This window comes from Hyperolius riggenbachi, chromosome 2 (genome assembly GCF_040937935.1).
Source record: "Hyperolius riggenbachi isolate aHypRig1 chromosome 2, aHypRig1.pri, whole genome shotgun sequence".
Lineage (NCBI taxonomy): Eukaryota > Metazoa > Chordata > Amphibia > Anura > Hyperoliidae > Hyperolius > Hyperolius riggenbachi.
Window position 1 is genome coordinate 268,040,765 of NC_090647.1, and position 14,660 is coordinate 268,055,424.

The 14,660-nt window shown below is 44.3% G+C and overlaps 1 protein-coding gene across 2 annotated transcripts in view; it reads left to right on the plus strand.

The window, feature by feature from the left end:
- RAD51C (RAD51 paralog C) overlaps positions 1–14,660 on the plus strand; it is a 113,647-nt gene that overhangs the window by 2,603 nt on the left and 96,384 nt on the right. Inside the window, exons 2-3 of one of the 2 annotated variants that reach the window (XM_068268636.1) lie at positions 11,245–11,577; positions 13,301–13,538. In XM_068268636.1, the coding sequence (XP_068124737.1) occupies positions 11,538–11,577; positions 13,301–13,538 (278 nt within the window). In that variant the 5' untranslated portion in view covers positions 11,245–11,537. The remainder of the gene's footprint in view (positions 1–11,244; positions 11,578–13,300; positions 13,539–14,660) is intronic. The other variant, XM_068268635.1, reaches the window with a different exon arrangement.

The following is a 14,660-nucleotide window of genomic DNA, read 5'->3' on the forward strand; positions in this document are numbered from 1 at the left end:
ACAATTGTTCATTTACAGACACTAACTTGTGACAAAAATTAAAATCTTCTATGAACTCACCATACACCTAATGGAATACCTTTGGATGTCTTCTTTCTAAAATGGGGTTACTTGTGGGGTTCCTATACTGCCCTGGCATTTTAGGGGCCCAAAACCGTGAGGAGTAGTCTGGAAACCAAATGCCTCAAAATGACTGTTCAGGGGTATAAGCATCTGCAAATTTTGATGACAGGTGGTCTATGAGGGGCCAAATTTTGTGGAACCGGTCATAAGCAGGGTGGCCTCTTACAGGTTGTATTGGCACTGAAGTGCAGGAAGCGCAGGATGTTCTCAAATCGTGACCTGGACATGGCAGCAGAGAACATGGGCATGTGATGTATTGGGTGCGTAGACCAATAAGACCACAATACATTATTTTTGACTAGACCCATGTTAAGGAGAAGGCCCCAAAAAATTTTACGTTCGGAAACTTGGGAGTGGTTTCCACCGAAAAGGCTGGGCATGGTAGCTTTTTGGATTGGCGGTTGCGTATTGTGTGGCATAACGTTTGGTCTCAGCCACAATTAAGTCGTAGAGACCAGCAGTGATCAGAAAAAAAAAATTCTGTCACTGCGGTGGGGCGGGTGAGGGTTTGGCCGGGTGATCAGAAACCCGCAGGGGGCAGATTAGGGCCTGATCTGATTGATAGGAGTGACAGGAGGAGATTAATGGGTGTCTCAGGGGGTGATTAGAGGGGAGAATAGATGCAATCAATGCACTGATGAGGGGATCTGAGGGTTTGGCCGAGTGATCAGAAGCCCACACGGGGCACATTAGGGCCTGATCTGATGGGTAGGTGTGCTAGGGGGTGACAGGAGGTGATGTGATTGGGGGGGGGGGGGGTCTGAGGGCGATCTTAGGGTGTGGGCGGGTAATTGGGTGCCCGCAAGGGGCAGATTAGGGTCTGATCTGATGGGTAGCAGTGACGGGGGGTGATTGATAAGGGATCAGGGTGTGATCAGAGGGGAGTATAGATGCAAGCAAAGCGCTGGCGAGGTGGTCGGGGGGGGGGGGTCTGAGGGTGTGGGCGGGTGATTGGGTGCCCGCAAGTGGCAGATGAGGGTCTGATCTGATGAGTATGATGCGTAGATCAGTGGGTGATTAGAGGGGAGAACAGATGTAAATAATGCACTGGGGAGGTGATCAGGGGGGTCTGAGGGCGATCTGAGGGTGTGGGCGGGTGTTTGGGTGCCCGCAAGGGGCAGATTAGGGTCTGATCTGATGGGTAGCAGTGACAGGAGGTGACAGGGGGATTGATAGGTGATTAGGGTGTGATTAGAGGGGAGAATAGATGCAAGCAATGCACTGGCGAGGTGATCAGGGGGGGTCTGAGGGCAATCTGAGGGTGTGGGCGGGTAATTGGGTGCCCGCAAGGGGCAGATTAGGGTCTGATCTGATGATTAGCAGTGACAGGTGGTGACGGGGTGATCAGTGGGTGATTAGAGGGGAGAACAGATGTAAACAATGCACTTGGGAGGTGATCTGAGGGCGGGCCTGCGGGCGATCTGAGGGTGTGGGCGGGTGATCAGGTGCCCGCAAGGGGTAGGTTAGGGTCTGATCTGATGGGTGCCAGTGACAGGGGGTGATTGATGGGTGATTGACAGGTGATCAGTGGGTGATTACAGGGGGGGGGGGGGAGAGAATAGATGTATACAGTACATGGGGGGGGGGGTCTGGGGAGGATCTGAGGGTGTGTGGGGGCGTGATCAGGAGCCCCCAGGGGTGCAGTTTAGGACCTGATCTAAAATATAGCGTTGACAGATAGTGACAGGGGGTGATTGATGGGTGATTAGGGGGGTAATTGGGTGCAAACAGTGGTCTGAGGGGGTTATGGGGGGGGGTGTCCGAGGGGTGCTGTGGGCGATCAAGGGGCAGGGGGGGCAAGATCAGTGTGCTTGGGTGCTTACATACACAGCTGCTTCCTACCCTGGTGGTCCCTCGATCACTGGGACCACCAGGGTAGGAGGCAGCCTGTATAATACACTTTGTATACATTACAAAGTGTATTATACACTTTGTACCGGGAGATCAAGCTGTTTACAACCCGCCGACGCTGCTAAATGGCTGACGGGTTGACGTCGTGGGTGGGCGGAGCCTAATTTCAGCGGATACGCGCGATCCCCGGCTAATTAGTCCCCCAGGTGCCGCCGCCGATCGGCGTTACGCAGTCCTGGGGGTGCCACTTTGCCGTCGCCTATTGGTAGTGGGCAGTCGGCAAGTGGGTAAAGAGTAACTGCAGTGAAAATGACATAATTAATAAAATCGCTTATATTTTACAATATTCCTTAAGGGCCCTTTTCCACTAGCAATCGCTAGCGTTCGCGCTGAATGCTAGCGATTGCGATTCAGCAAAAGGAAAAAAATTCCCGGCGATTTCCTGACGTTTGCGATCGCGATTTTGCTATGCTATGCACTGCATACCAAAATCGCGGCAAAAATCGTTCCGCGGCGCGATCGCGATTAAGTAAAAACCGAATCGCGGTAGTGGAAATTACCTACCGCGATTCCTATGTTAAAAAGCAAACTGTAGCGATTTTAAAATCACTAGCAGTTTGCGGTTTTGCGCTTAAGCAATCGCAAACGCTGTAGTGGAAAAGGGCCCTTATGGATTATTTAGTCAACATTTGACCACTGTAAAATCTTTTCACTCTTTGATTTACACTCTGAAATGTGTCACAGGTGATCTGTACGGAATGTTCGTTTACTGAGCGTTCTATGCACTAAAGATAGTGCTTGCTTGGCAGTTGGAAAAAGCAGTTATTTTCCACAATGGAACTAGGTTTACAGACCGCAGGCAGGACCTTGGTCATGACATCACACTGTCACACTGAGTCTGTCTGGGCTTTCACCACAATATCAGTCACACAGACACCACAACCCCCCCCCCCCCCCCCCCCTCCCTTCGCCCCACCTCCAGCAACTGCCTGTAAATAGAATCAGATGTGGTGATTGTCAAGTAATATTAATTCAAATGGGAAGTTATTCGTGGTGCCCACCTGTCACATCTATTCAAGGTGGGTGGATGCAAGAGATGGATTATTAGTACTGGAGGTTTAGGAAATTGTATAGTTGCCAGCAGTAATTTTCCCTTCCTACTCTACAGCAATATATTGTTTTAAAGTGTCCCTGTAGCGAAAAGAACATCAAAAATGGATACTTACCTTAGCAGTGGGAAGTCTGTGGATAGTCCAGAGGCTTCCCTCATTCTTCTTGACCCTACCGATACAGCACTGGGAGCCCCTTAATACATTTGATATGCTGAGCATGTTCTTGCTGCTGCGCTATCATCCATTTACAAGCTTGGGCTCTGAGAAACTGGCCCCCGTACAATCAGCACAAATAAAAATTCCATCATTTTTGGTTAGTTCTACGTTTGTGCCCATTTGTGCTGCAAAAATTAAGATTTGTGCGCCTTTCGTTTTGAAAATAACAATTTTTTTTCCAGATCATGACATCATCCATGCCCCTACAACAGTGCTTGGACATGAAAATGATATGCTTGGTTAGCTCCTTGTTTTTGTGCTGCAAAAATCTGTTTTTTTCTGTTGTTATTTTTGAGATAGTAAACATTTTTTTTAATAAATGTGAAAAGTTCACCCCGCTCCCTACAACAGCGCATGGAAATGGTATGGTTGGTTAGCGTCAGGTTTGTGACTGTTTGCTGCAAAAATCATTGTTCTATATGTTATGGTTTTCAATATATTAAAGAGAATCTGTACTCTAAAATTCTTACAATAAAAAGCATACCATTCTATTCATTATGTTCTCCTGGGCCCCTCTGTGCTGTTTCTGCCACTCCCTGCTGCAATCCTTGCTTGTAATTGCCAGTTTTAGACCGTGTTTACAAATAAAAGACATGGCTGCTAACCAGAGTGTGATAGGCTGAGAGGAGCTCAGTCTGTGACTCACACAGAGCCTGCAGGGGGCGTGGAGAGGGTGTGTATAGCTTCTATCCTATCACAAGCAGAACAACACATTCCTGCCTGAGTGCCTGAGCCCGACAAAGCCGTCAGAGGAAAGAAGATTAGATTATATAACAGAGATAATACAGCCACTGTGCAACTAGGAAAGGCTGCAGTAAGACAAACCACATTAGAACAGGTATATGAACTTATAGAATAGAAGAAATAAGGCTGACAATTTTGTTACAGAGTCCCTTTAAAGATTTTTATGAAAATCAAAAGTTTACTCATCATTCATTCACTTCCTTACTGAGATGTTTATTTACTGTCTAGTTTTCTTAACCCTCAAAATAAAGTACAGTACTGCAATAACTTTAAAGTTCCTCTTGTTTCATATCAACAAAAGTTTGTTGTACGGATGCCACAATCTGTAAGGACAAAACACAAGGCATAGGCAGAATACCTGCATTAGCCCTGCTGCTCAATAATTTTGAATGATTTATAGATATAGTGCCCACGCTTCTGTAGCCTAGTAGATTTAAGGTACCCATACACTGGCTTTATTTTCCTGGCAGAATCTGTCATTCTGATCATTGCCGCTACATGGCCACCCGATCTGCTGGCCAAAATTAATCATGGTTTCTTTCAATCCAGGAAGCTGAAAGATCTAGCTGGAAATTGGACAGTCAGGTGTGCAGCAGTCGCGGCTTTTGATTTCTGGATGACCAATGGACCCCTTGCTGGTCTCCCCCATCTAAAATGTACTCAGGTCTCACTCTCTAACCTGCTCCCCCAGGCTGAGCCTCCAGCGCCTGCCAGGTTCCCCCATCTAATGTGCTCCTCCCAGCCGAGCCACTTCAGACTACCAGGCCCTCAGATTTCCCTTCTAATGTGCTCCCCCTGGTTGAGGCACAACCGCCTACCAGGCCCCTAGGTCTCATCCATCTAATGTGCTCCCCCTGGGCTGTGCCGACCATGGATTAGGGTTGCAGCGGTATACCGCGGTAATCATACCATGCTCCTGACTCCAGGAGCATGGTATGATTACCATGCACAATGATCCCGCGGTATACCGCTGCAACCCTACCATGGATTGCCATGTCCTGAGGTTTTCCCCATTCAGGTTTCCCCCATCTAATGTGCTCCTTCCAGCCAAGCCACCACTGCCTGCCCAGCCATCAGAGATCACATTGAAGGAATGCAGGGGCAAAGATTGCTCCAGGAATCTTGCTGAAAATTGCGGTACTTAATCACAAACGCTAGCGTTTGCAGAAAGATACTGCTAGTGGGCCCTGGGCCTTATAACGATATAAGTGGAGAGATTCCATTTGGAGTCGGGCCGGTGTTATCAGGATGATAAGGAAAAGATTGGTGACAGAAAAATACTAGTAGACGTGATTCAGGAACTGCCCCCACAGGTAAGTCGTTGTAGCACTGTCAAGTTGTCAACTTGATTGGCCTACTTCCAAGCTGAATGGCGGCATAGCGGATATCATTCTTAACTTGCAGTGTGTGGTCCCCTGTTTGCATCCCAGCTAAGGAACTATCTGCATGTGTTCTCCCCGTGTTTGCCTTGGTTATTTCCCACATCCCAAAAACCATTTAAACAAGTTGATTGGTTTTCCCCTAAAATTGGTATTAGACTATGATGGACATTTGACTATGATGGGGATTAGTTTGTGAGTCCCAGTGAGGACATTGACATGACAGTATACCAACCATTCCATTTTCGTGTCCTTGCGCTGTTGTAGGGGGGGCGGGGGCTAGGTAAACTTTTCACCTTTATCAAACTCTTCCATTATCTTGACATCTATGAAAGATAGAATGGGGATTTTTGCAGCACACACCGGCACTAACCAACCATACCATTTGCGCAGTTGTGGGGGGGCTGGGTGATGTGATGGTCTGAAAACAAAAATGACTTATCTTGAAAACAAACTTTTGACCTTTATAAAAATCTTTAATATCACAAAAACTATGATAGAACAGTGATTTTTTTTTTTTGGGGGGGCAAAACAAACCTAGCACTAACCAACCATATAATTTGTGTGTCCAAGCGCTGTTGTAGGGGGGCTGGGTGATGGTCTGAAAAAAAAAATTATCTTAAAAACAAAAGCGGCACAAATGTAGCACTAAACAAACATGATGGAATTTTTATTTGTGCTGATTGTACGGGGGCCAGCTTCACGGAGCTGGAAGCTTGGCCGCACTGCCCAGGTGCAAGTGCGGCCTGTGCAGTAGTGGGGAGCTGCTTGTGCTTGGCTTTTTTTTCTCTGTGCTACTGTGCAGGCCCTTACCATACTTGCACACATACACGAATGGGAGCGCAGCCGCAAAGAAGGAAAGGGTCCCGTTGAGCAGCAGTGGGGTGCAGAAGGATCTGAGAAGCCTCAGGATCATCCAGAGGCTTCACTCTACTGAGGTAAGTATCTAACGTTACTTCTCCCCCGCAGGTTTGCTTTAAGTTCTGGGGTTTCCTCTGCTCATCACTATATTCCAACAACGTAGGGATTGAATGCTACCATGGAGATGCTTCAGAATTGGAAGATTGCTCTTTGTAAATACAGTTTTCTCTGATACCTCCTTGGCAACAAGATTCTCAGTATTAAAAAACACAAAAAGGAAGGCACAACACTACATTTGTTTTCCTGTACTGCAGCATAAATTTCACCTTTCCCAAAATTAACAGAGATTGTTTCTTATGGGGGTTTATAATTAGTATTGCACAAAGACTAATTAGCTGCCTTACCAATTATGGTAGCAGACAGCATAGTGATGTGAAATTGTATATGTTTAATATGCAGATAATCTCATAGGAACCACACCAACCTTGTTAACTATCTGAATGGTAATAGTAAAGTAGAATCCCTTTATAGTAGATGCCGAGGGACCAGGAAAAGTAGTTTACTATATCAGTCAGAAGTTCACTATATCAGAATTGGTCATAAATTGTATATTTATGCAGATACATTTGCTGAGGACTGAGCTTACTATATCCAGAGGTATACTATAATGATTCTACTGTAATCCAAGGCTGTCCTGGCAGATGCTTTAATTCTAAAGGTAGTTTACCCCTTTCAAAAAAAAAAAATTGACTGGGGAATTTTATCTTGAATTCATCTCTCATGAATTGTTTCACCAGAGAAACATGTGGCCATTGATTGAATACCTGCCGAAAAAGCAGTAGCTAGCTGACAGTTATAGGACAAACCAATATCCAGAACTATTTGTAGAAACCCCAGAATATTTTGGAGTTTTAAGCTGACGGGGTCAGAAAGTGATTTTGAGATGAATTAAAAAAAAAAAAAAAAAAAAACTTGTTCCAAACTCCATGGTATGAACTGTTTTCAGACACTTTTCTGGCTGCCTGCTGATTTAAATTTCTTCCCCCTTAATCTCCATGTCAATACATGCAATCAATTAAAACAGTAATGAAGAACCTTATTCTGGGACTACTGGATCACTAGTCTCATTGGAGGCACTAGTGTCATATTTAACAGCATGAAAACCCACGTTCTCTTCAACCAGTGAGCCAGAATCCCTAATAAAATACTGGTTACCTTGTCATGTCTGAGCTTCATAAAAACCTGAAGGTGAGAGGGACTCGAACTTCCACCTCTGAGTCTGAACATCCAGCCCTGCTGAATTTGGATAAGGACACCAGGAAAAGGACATGTTTGTTTGGATGTTGAGGAGTGATGCAAACAAGTCTAGGTCTGGGTGACCCCCCTACTCCTGTGACGTATCTCCAAATGCAGGGATTTAGGGACCACCCATTGTCTAGATGATATGTTAAGAAATGCGCTTTAACTTCTGGGATTTAGGTCACTTTCAGGTTGCTCAAATGGTGTTTTGTCCAAGTTCACCTTGGTGTCAGTTCTCTCAGTAGGGCAAAGCTGTTAGTTCTGCCTTTATTATTATTATTATTATTTATTGTATTTATAAAGCGCCAACATATGACGCAGCGCTGCACAATAGATAAATGGGTTAACATACAGGTAGAACATACGGAAACTCACAACAAAACAAGATCATGCAAATGATTTGATAACAATACAGTTGTAGACTGTTCGAGTCTACAAGAGGGGTGGTTGTGAGTAAGATTGCATAATCAAGCTGGATACATAAGGGAGGAGGGCCCTGCCAGAGGCTTACAATCTAAAGGGTGGGGTGGAGACAATAGGTGCGTCTTTTGAGAGAATGTAAACTACAACCAATCTGTGTTCACCGGTTGCATACAAATGGATTTTCTTTCCAAAAGGCAAACAAATGACTTCAGTGGGCCATCGTCAACTCAACTGCATTAGAGGCTGGGATATTATTCTACAGTGTTCAGGATGCTTGAATAGTTCCATGCAGTAGACTCTCCAGCCTTGATGACTGGCATTTGATGTAATAGTGATCCAAGAAGTGGTTAGTATTGAGTGACCTCTTTACAAATTCAATGGATTTGTGCAGAAATACTTGAAATGATGTTGCTTTACTACATAGTAAAGAAAGTCCTAGAAGTATGGGACAATTAGTGTATGGAAGTAGGCTTCTTGAAGATCAGTGGATCAAACCATTCTTCTGTGCTGTCAGTATAATAGTTAGTACTGATTGCACCTTGAGTCTTTCTATTATTATGAAAGATTTTGATTGGTCTATTTTCAAGCTGCATAAATTGCATAAACAATAGCATAATTTTGCATGGACTCAAACTAATTTGCATCTCATTGACCATCCCTACTCATCTTTATTTAAAGGACAATTGAAGTTAGAAGAATATGAAGGCCATAATTATTTCCTTTTAAACAGTGCAGCTAGCCTGGCTGACCTGCTGATCCTCTGCCTCTAATACTTTTAGCCATATACTCAGAGCAAGCATGCATATCAAGTGCTCTGACTGAAGTTTGCCTAACACTAACCACCTCCACTTACTCCTCATACTAACTAACAAGACTCTACCATTGCTATTATGAAAGAGACGCCCGCTATTTTTTTCAGGCACCAGTATTTGCTTTAACCACTTTGCATTCAGTCGTTTTCACTTTATGCATCTGAGCAATGTTCACCTCCTATTGATTAGCCTATAACTTTATCACTACTTATCACAATGAACTGATCTATATCTTGTTTTTTCCGCCTCCAATTAGGCTTTCTTTGGGGGGTACATTTTGCTAAGAGCCACTTTACTGTAAATGCATTTTAACAGGAAGAATAAGAAAAAAACGGAAAAAATTCATTTTCTCAGTTTTCGGCCATTATAGTTTTAAAATAATACATGCCTCCATAATTAAAACCGATGTATTGTATTTACCCATTTGTCACGGTTATTTCACCGTTTAAATTATGTCCCTATCACAATGTATGGCGACAATATTTTATTTGGAAATAAAAGTGCATTTTTTCCGTTTTGCATCCATCACTATTTACAAGCTTATAATTTAAAAAAATATATAAATATTTCATCTTTACATTGATATTTAAAAAGTTTAGACCCTTAGGTAAATATTTACAGGTTTTTTTTTAATTGTAATATTTTTTTTTTTTTTTTATTAAACATTTTATGTGGGTATTTTTGGGAGGGTGGGATGTCAATTGTAATTTTTAAATGTAAATATATGTGTAATTTATTATTTTTTTACTTTTAGGTGTAGTTTTACTTTTTGGCCACAAGATGGCAGCCATGAGTTTGTTTACATGACGTCACTCTAAGCGTAACATGTACGCTTAGAGAGACGCATGGGGAAGCTAGAGCCAGAAAAAGCGAAGCTTCCGAGAGAAGCTGTCGCTTTTTCTGCGGGGGAGAGGAATCATTGACGGGCACCATAGCCTGATTCACTGATTGCCTGGCTAACGAATCGCGGGCCGCGAACGCGCGGGAGCGCACATGGCCTCCTGGACGTAAGTTTTATGTCCAGGAAGGTTAATTGGTTAAATGAACAAGGCCGTGTATGGCAGTACCCATATTTCCCCTGCGCCCAGATTTACCGGTTCAGGCAAGGGCCTCTGCTGTCTGTTATTTTCTCTGCACAGTTGGTAGTCCGCAGCAAATTTAGAATTATAGCGTACCGCTGTGTCAATATCCTTACAGTTGTGGTCAGTATTAGTGATCAAACCCAGTGAATCACTAACAATGATGTCAACAGTAAAGTAGTGCATGTGCAAATAATTCCAGCTTGAATGTTAATGTAACGGAAATTGTATGCAGTGTAAAGTAAACCTACACTAAATATAAACTTATAAGATACTTTAATTAGCCTCCTCACCCCACAGAGCTTCTCCCATTCACTTGGCCATAACTTTATCACTGCTTAACACACCTACATGTTTTTGAAAGAGCCATGACACAGTGACAATATTATGACATAATTGTCGCAGAAGTCCAGGATTTGTAAAGTCACAAAATGATAATCAATTACATTTTTTTAATGACTACATAACAGCTTGATTCGCACTAGTTAGTTTCTATGTGCAAGCTTGCTAGGGGTGAGATCTGTTCTTTACTGTCTTATAACAAAACATAACGGTATATAATAATAATTCTAGCCATGACTGGATTCAGTGATAAATTCTGCAGTTTATAGCAATTCATAGAACATTAGAATTTACATTATTGTGGTGTAGCTACAAAACCATGGGAACCAGTGTAGATTTTACACCAGGCCTCCAGCACTGTATGCATAATAATCTATTGACACAGATGACCAAACCCAGTTTTCCACAGAAAGTCAATGAGAGAGAGAGAGAGGTGAAAGCCAGAAAAGGAAAGGTTTGTCAATGATATACACTACAAAGCACACAGGTAATTACCATCACATTACAGCACCAATAACGAGCTAATGCTACAACTGGAGGTGGGCCTCTAATGTGCAGGGACCCTGGTTTAGTCTCAAGCTTTGCATCCTCTAATCATGCTATACCACTGGTTGTGCATCCTGTTACTACAGACAGCAGTTGGCGTAATGGATGCTGACAGAAGGTGGAAGCAGCTGGATATCTTAATAGAGATGGGAAATGAAATTCGACAGTGAAGGGTTTCTTTTTTTTTTTTTTTTTTTTTTTTTTTTTTTGCTCCATATTAAGTAGAAACTCCCCTGGTCAGGAGCTTTTCACAATACCAATCAGTTTGAAAGTGCTAATAATTAATACTTGTCAGATGAATTGATGAATTACCTGACAGCTGATTAGTCACTCAGCAGTTTTTGAATCTGATTACCATCATCTTGCTCATTGTATTTCCACTTCCTGTGAAGAACATAACTGAATTTTAAAGTGTACCCGAGGCAAACCTTGGATTAAAAACCTCATACTTCCCTAGGGGGAAGCCTCTGTATCCTGTAGAAGCCTGAAATGTTATCACCGGTTACTCCGTTGCCGCTACCAGACCCCCTGAAGAAAGCCGACAAGGGCTTGTAGGATTGAAGATCAGGACCTTGGATTGAAGATCAGGACCGAGCTCCTCTTCAGGAAGGAGTGGGACTGTAGTGCACCAGAGTGAGTAAGGCCACTCGGCAATGCTCGCACGGGTGCAGCACGGCCATGTTTGTGCATGAAGTGGAGCGCGGCCCAGATTTTCCTGAGTGACTTGGCGGACTTCGGCGAGGAGGATACATGAAGCCTCTACAGGATCCAATGGCTTTCCTCTGCTTTGGTAAGTATTTGATTTCTTACCCAAGGTTCGCCTCGGGTTCTCTTTAACCACTTGAGGACCCACCCTTTACCCCCCCTTAACCTCCTTGGCGGTTAATTTTTTCTGCAAAAATTGCAGAATTCCAATTTTTTTTAATTTTTTTTTTAATGTTTCATGTAAAGCTACCAGAGTGGTAGCTACATGAAACACCACTAGAGGGCGCATGTGGCCCTCTAGTCCGATCGTCGCCGGCATCTATAGCAAACAGGGGAACGCGTATATAACGCGTTCCCCTGTTTGGCTTCTCCTGTCGCCATGGCGACGATCGGGATGACGTCATGGACGTCAGCCGACGTCCTGACGTCAGGGACACACGATCCAGCCCATAGCGCTGCCCGGAACTCATTGATCCGGGCAGCGCAGGGCTCTGGCGGGGGGGGGGCCCTCTTCAGCCGCTGCGTGCGGCCGATCGCCGCAGAGCGGCGGCGATCAAGCTGTGCGCGCGGCTAGCAAAGTGCTGGCTGCACGCACAGCAATTTACAAAATGAAAATCGCCCCACCAGGGGCTGAGATCTCCCCCTGCGCGGCATAGCCCGAGCTCAGCTCGGGCTTACCGCCAGGGAGGTTAAGGACCAGCACTGTTTTAGGTGATCTTTGCTGGGTGGGCTCTGCAGCCCCCAGCACAGATCAGGGTGCAGGCAGAGCGATCAGATCGCCCCCCTTTTTTCCCCCCTATGGGGATGATGTGCAGGGGGGGTCTGATCGCTCCTGCCTGCCAGCATGTTGCGGGGGGGGGGACCTCAAAGCCCCCCTCCGCTGCGAAATTCGCTCCCTCTCCTACCTGCCCCCCCAGTGATCCGGACTGCACAGGACGCTATCCGTCCTGTGCAGCCAGTGACAGGACGTCCCCTGTCACATGGCGGCGATCCCCGGCCGCTGATTGGCCGGGGATCGCCGATCTGCCGTACGGCGCTGCTGCGCAGCAGCGCCGTACAATGTAAACAAAGCAGATTATTTCCGCTTGTGTTTACATTTAGCCTGCGAGCCGCCATCGGCGGCCCGCAGGCTATTCACGGAGCCCCCCGCCGTGATTTGACAGGAAGCAGCCGCTCGCGCGAGCGGCTGCTTCCTGATTAATCAGCTTGCAGCTGGCGACGCAGTACTGCGTCGCTGGTCCTGCAGCTGCTACTTTGCCGACGCACGGTATAAGCGTGCGGTCGGCAAGTGGTTAAGACACAGGTGTCGAACTGCAGTCCTCGAGGGCCAAATACTTGCCAGTGTTAAGGCTAGACTGAGAAATGAAGAAATATGTTCTACTTGATGAACTTCACCTTTCCTGATTCAGTCTCACCAATTAATGTGAGCTGTGCCTAAAATGTTTGAGGACCTCGTCCCTTGAGTATTAGACTTTGACATCCCTGCTTTAAAACAACCTAGAGATTTTGGTCTGTGCTCCTTCACCAGCAATGAACTCGTAGACCTAGTACTTGACATTTTTACTGCAAAACCTTTTTTTTCCTCATATTTTGTGCAATAAAAATATAACGTTACACTGCTAGCAAAAACATTTAGAAATTAGGTCCATTTTAAATGCATACTGGGATTTGTAAGTCATTGTAGAAAATACATTTTAGGGCAATTAATAATGATTATCCATCTTATTATTATCAGTTGAATCCTCTAATGCTACTATTCGTAAGCATTTTCAGCCGTTTTCTGACTTTGTTTTTGCTTTGGCCTCCAGAAGCTGGAATAGCTGAAGAATCTGCTCAGGAAGCATTACAGATTTTGAAAAGACAAGACCAATGCAACGCATCCCAGATCCTAAAGTGCACAGCTTTGGATTTGCTGGAGGAGGAGCAAGCTCAGGGATCTGTCATTACATTTTGCTCAGCCTTGGATGAAATCCTTGGAGGGGGGATAGCCCTGGGCAAGATCACTGAAATTTGTGGACCACCTGGTGTAGGAAAGACACAATTATGGTAAGATTACGTCACTAAGTATGCTGCACTTAGTTATCAGTGTACAGAATATAGCAGTCCTACCTCTGAACTTTCAACTTCTTTCAAAGAAAAGACAAAAAAATTAAACTATTGTATAAAGAGTTCATTCTGCTTATTATTTTGATGTTTTTATAAGTCAGCTTCCTCTTTCTCAGTTAAATACTCTACCCTGTTCCATTCCCAGACAGCAAAGTCTATATTCAAGTTTGTGATTGAAGGCCCTACTTCCTTTTTCACACATATTTAAAACCACTAATTTAATGGTGGCGTTAACCGTTTGGACGAGGTTAACTAATCCCATGCCTCTGTACACATGATTTTACTGTCTATATAAAAGCTGCTAAGCCACCTACAACATTAGAAATTGCCAGATCTGGAAAACTGATTTCTGTATGCCTGCCTGGCCAGCCATGCTTGGTCTTTGCTCAAGGAAAAAAAAGGAATCAAAAGGTTAGATCTTTCCTGACTTATTCCCGTTGTATAGCTACACAATGGCATTTGCCCCTGACCCACGTGAGACCCCCATGTCTGTGCCATCCTCCAGGTGGATTGAGTTGCATTAGAACCCTTTTGTCTTTCCCACAAAGGGTTAACTAGAAGAAAACACACAGCCACTGAAAAAAATATTTTACTTGGGAACCTGAAGCGAAAAGTATATGGAGGCTGCCATATTTTTTTTTTAAGCAATACCAGTTGCTTGGCAGCCCTGATCTATTTGGCTGCAGTAGTATCTAAATCGCACCCGAAAACAAACGTGCAGCTAAACTTGTCAGTTTTGACCAAAATGTCAGAAACCCATGATCTGCTACATGGTTGTTTAGGGTCTATAGCTAAAGGTATTAGAGGCAGAGGATCAGCAGGATAGCCAGGTAACTGGTATTATTTACAAGGAATAACATACGGCAGGTATCTTTTAAAAACAAGGTTTAAACCTTTAAAATACACTTTTATTACTTGATCCCATGGAACATCCATTGGAATAAATGCCCCACACAATATCCTTGAAACAAGGAACACTTAAAATATACTCTCACAGGACTACCTGCCGCATGCTGCCAATAAGTAATTTTAACCACTTAACATCTCAGTCGTTTTCAGCTT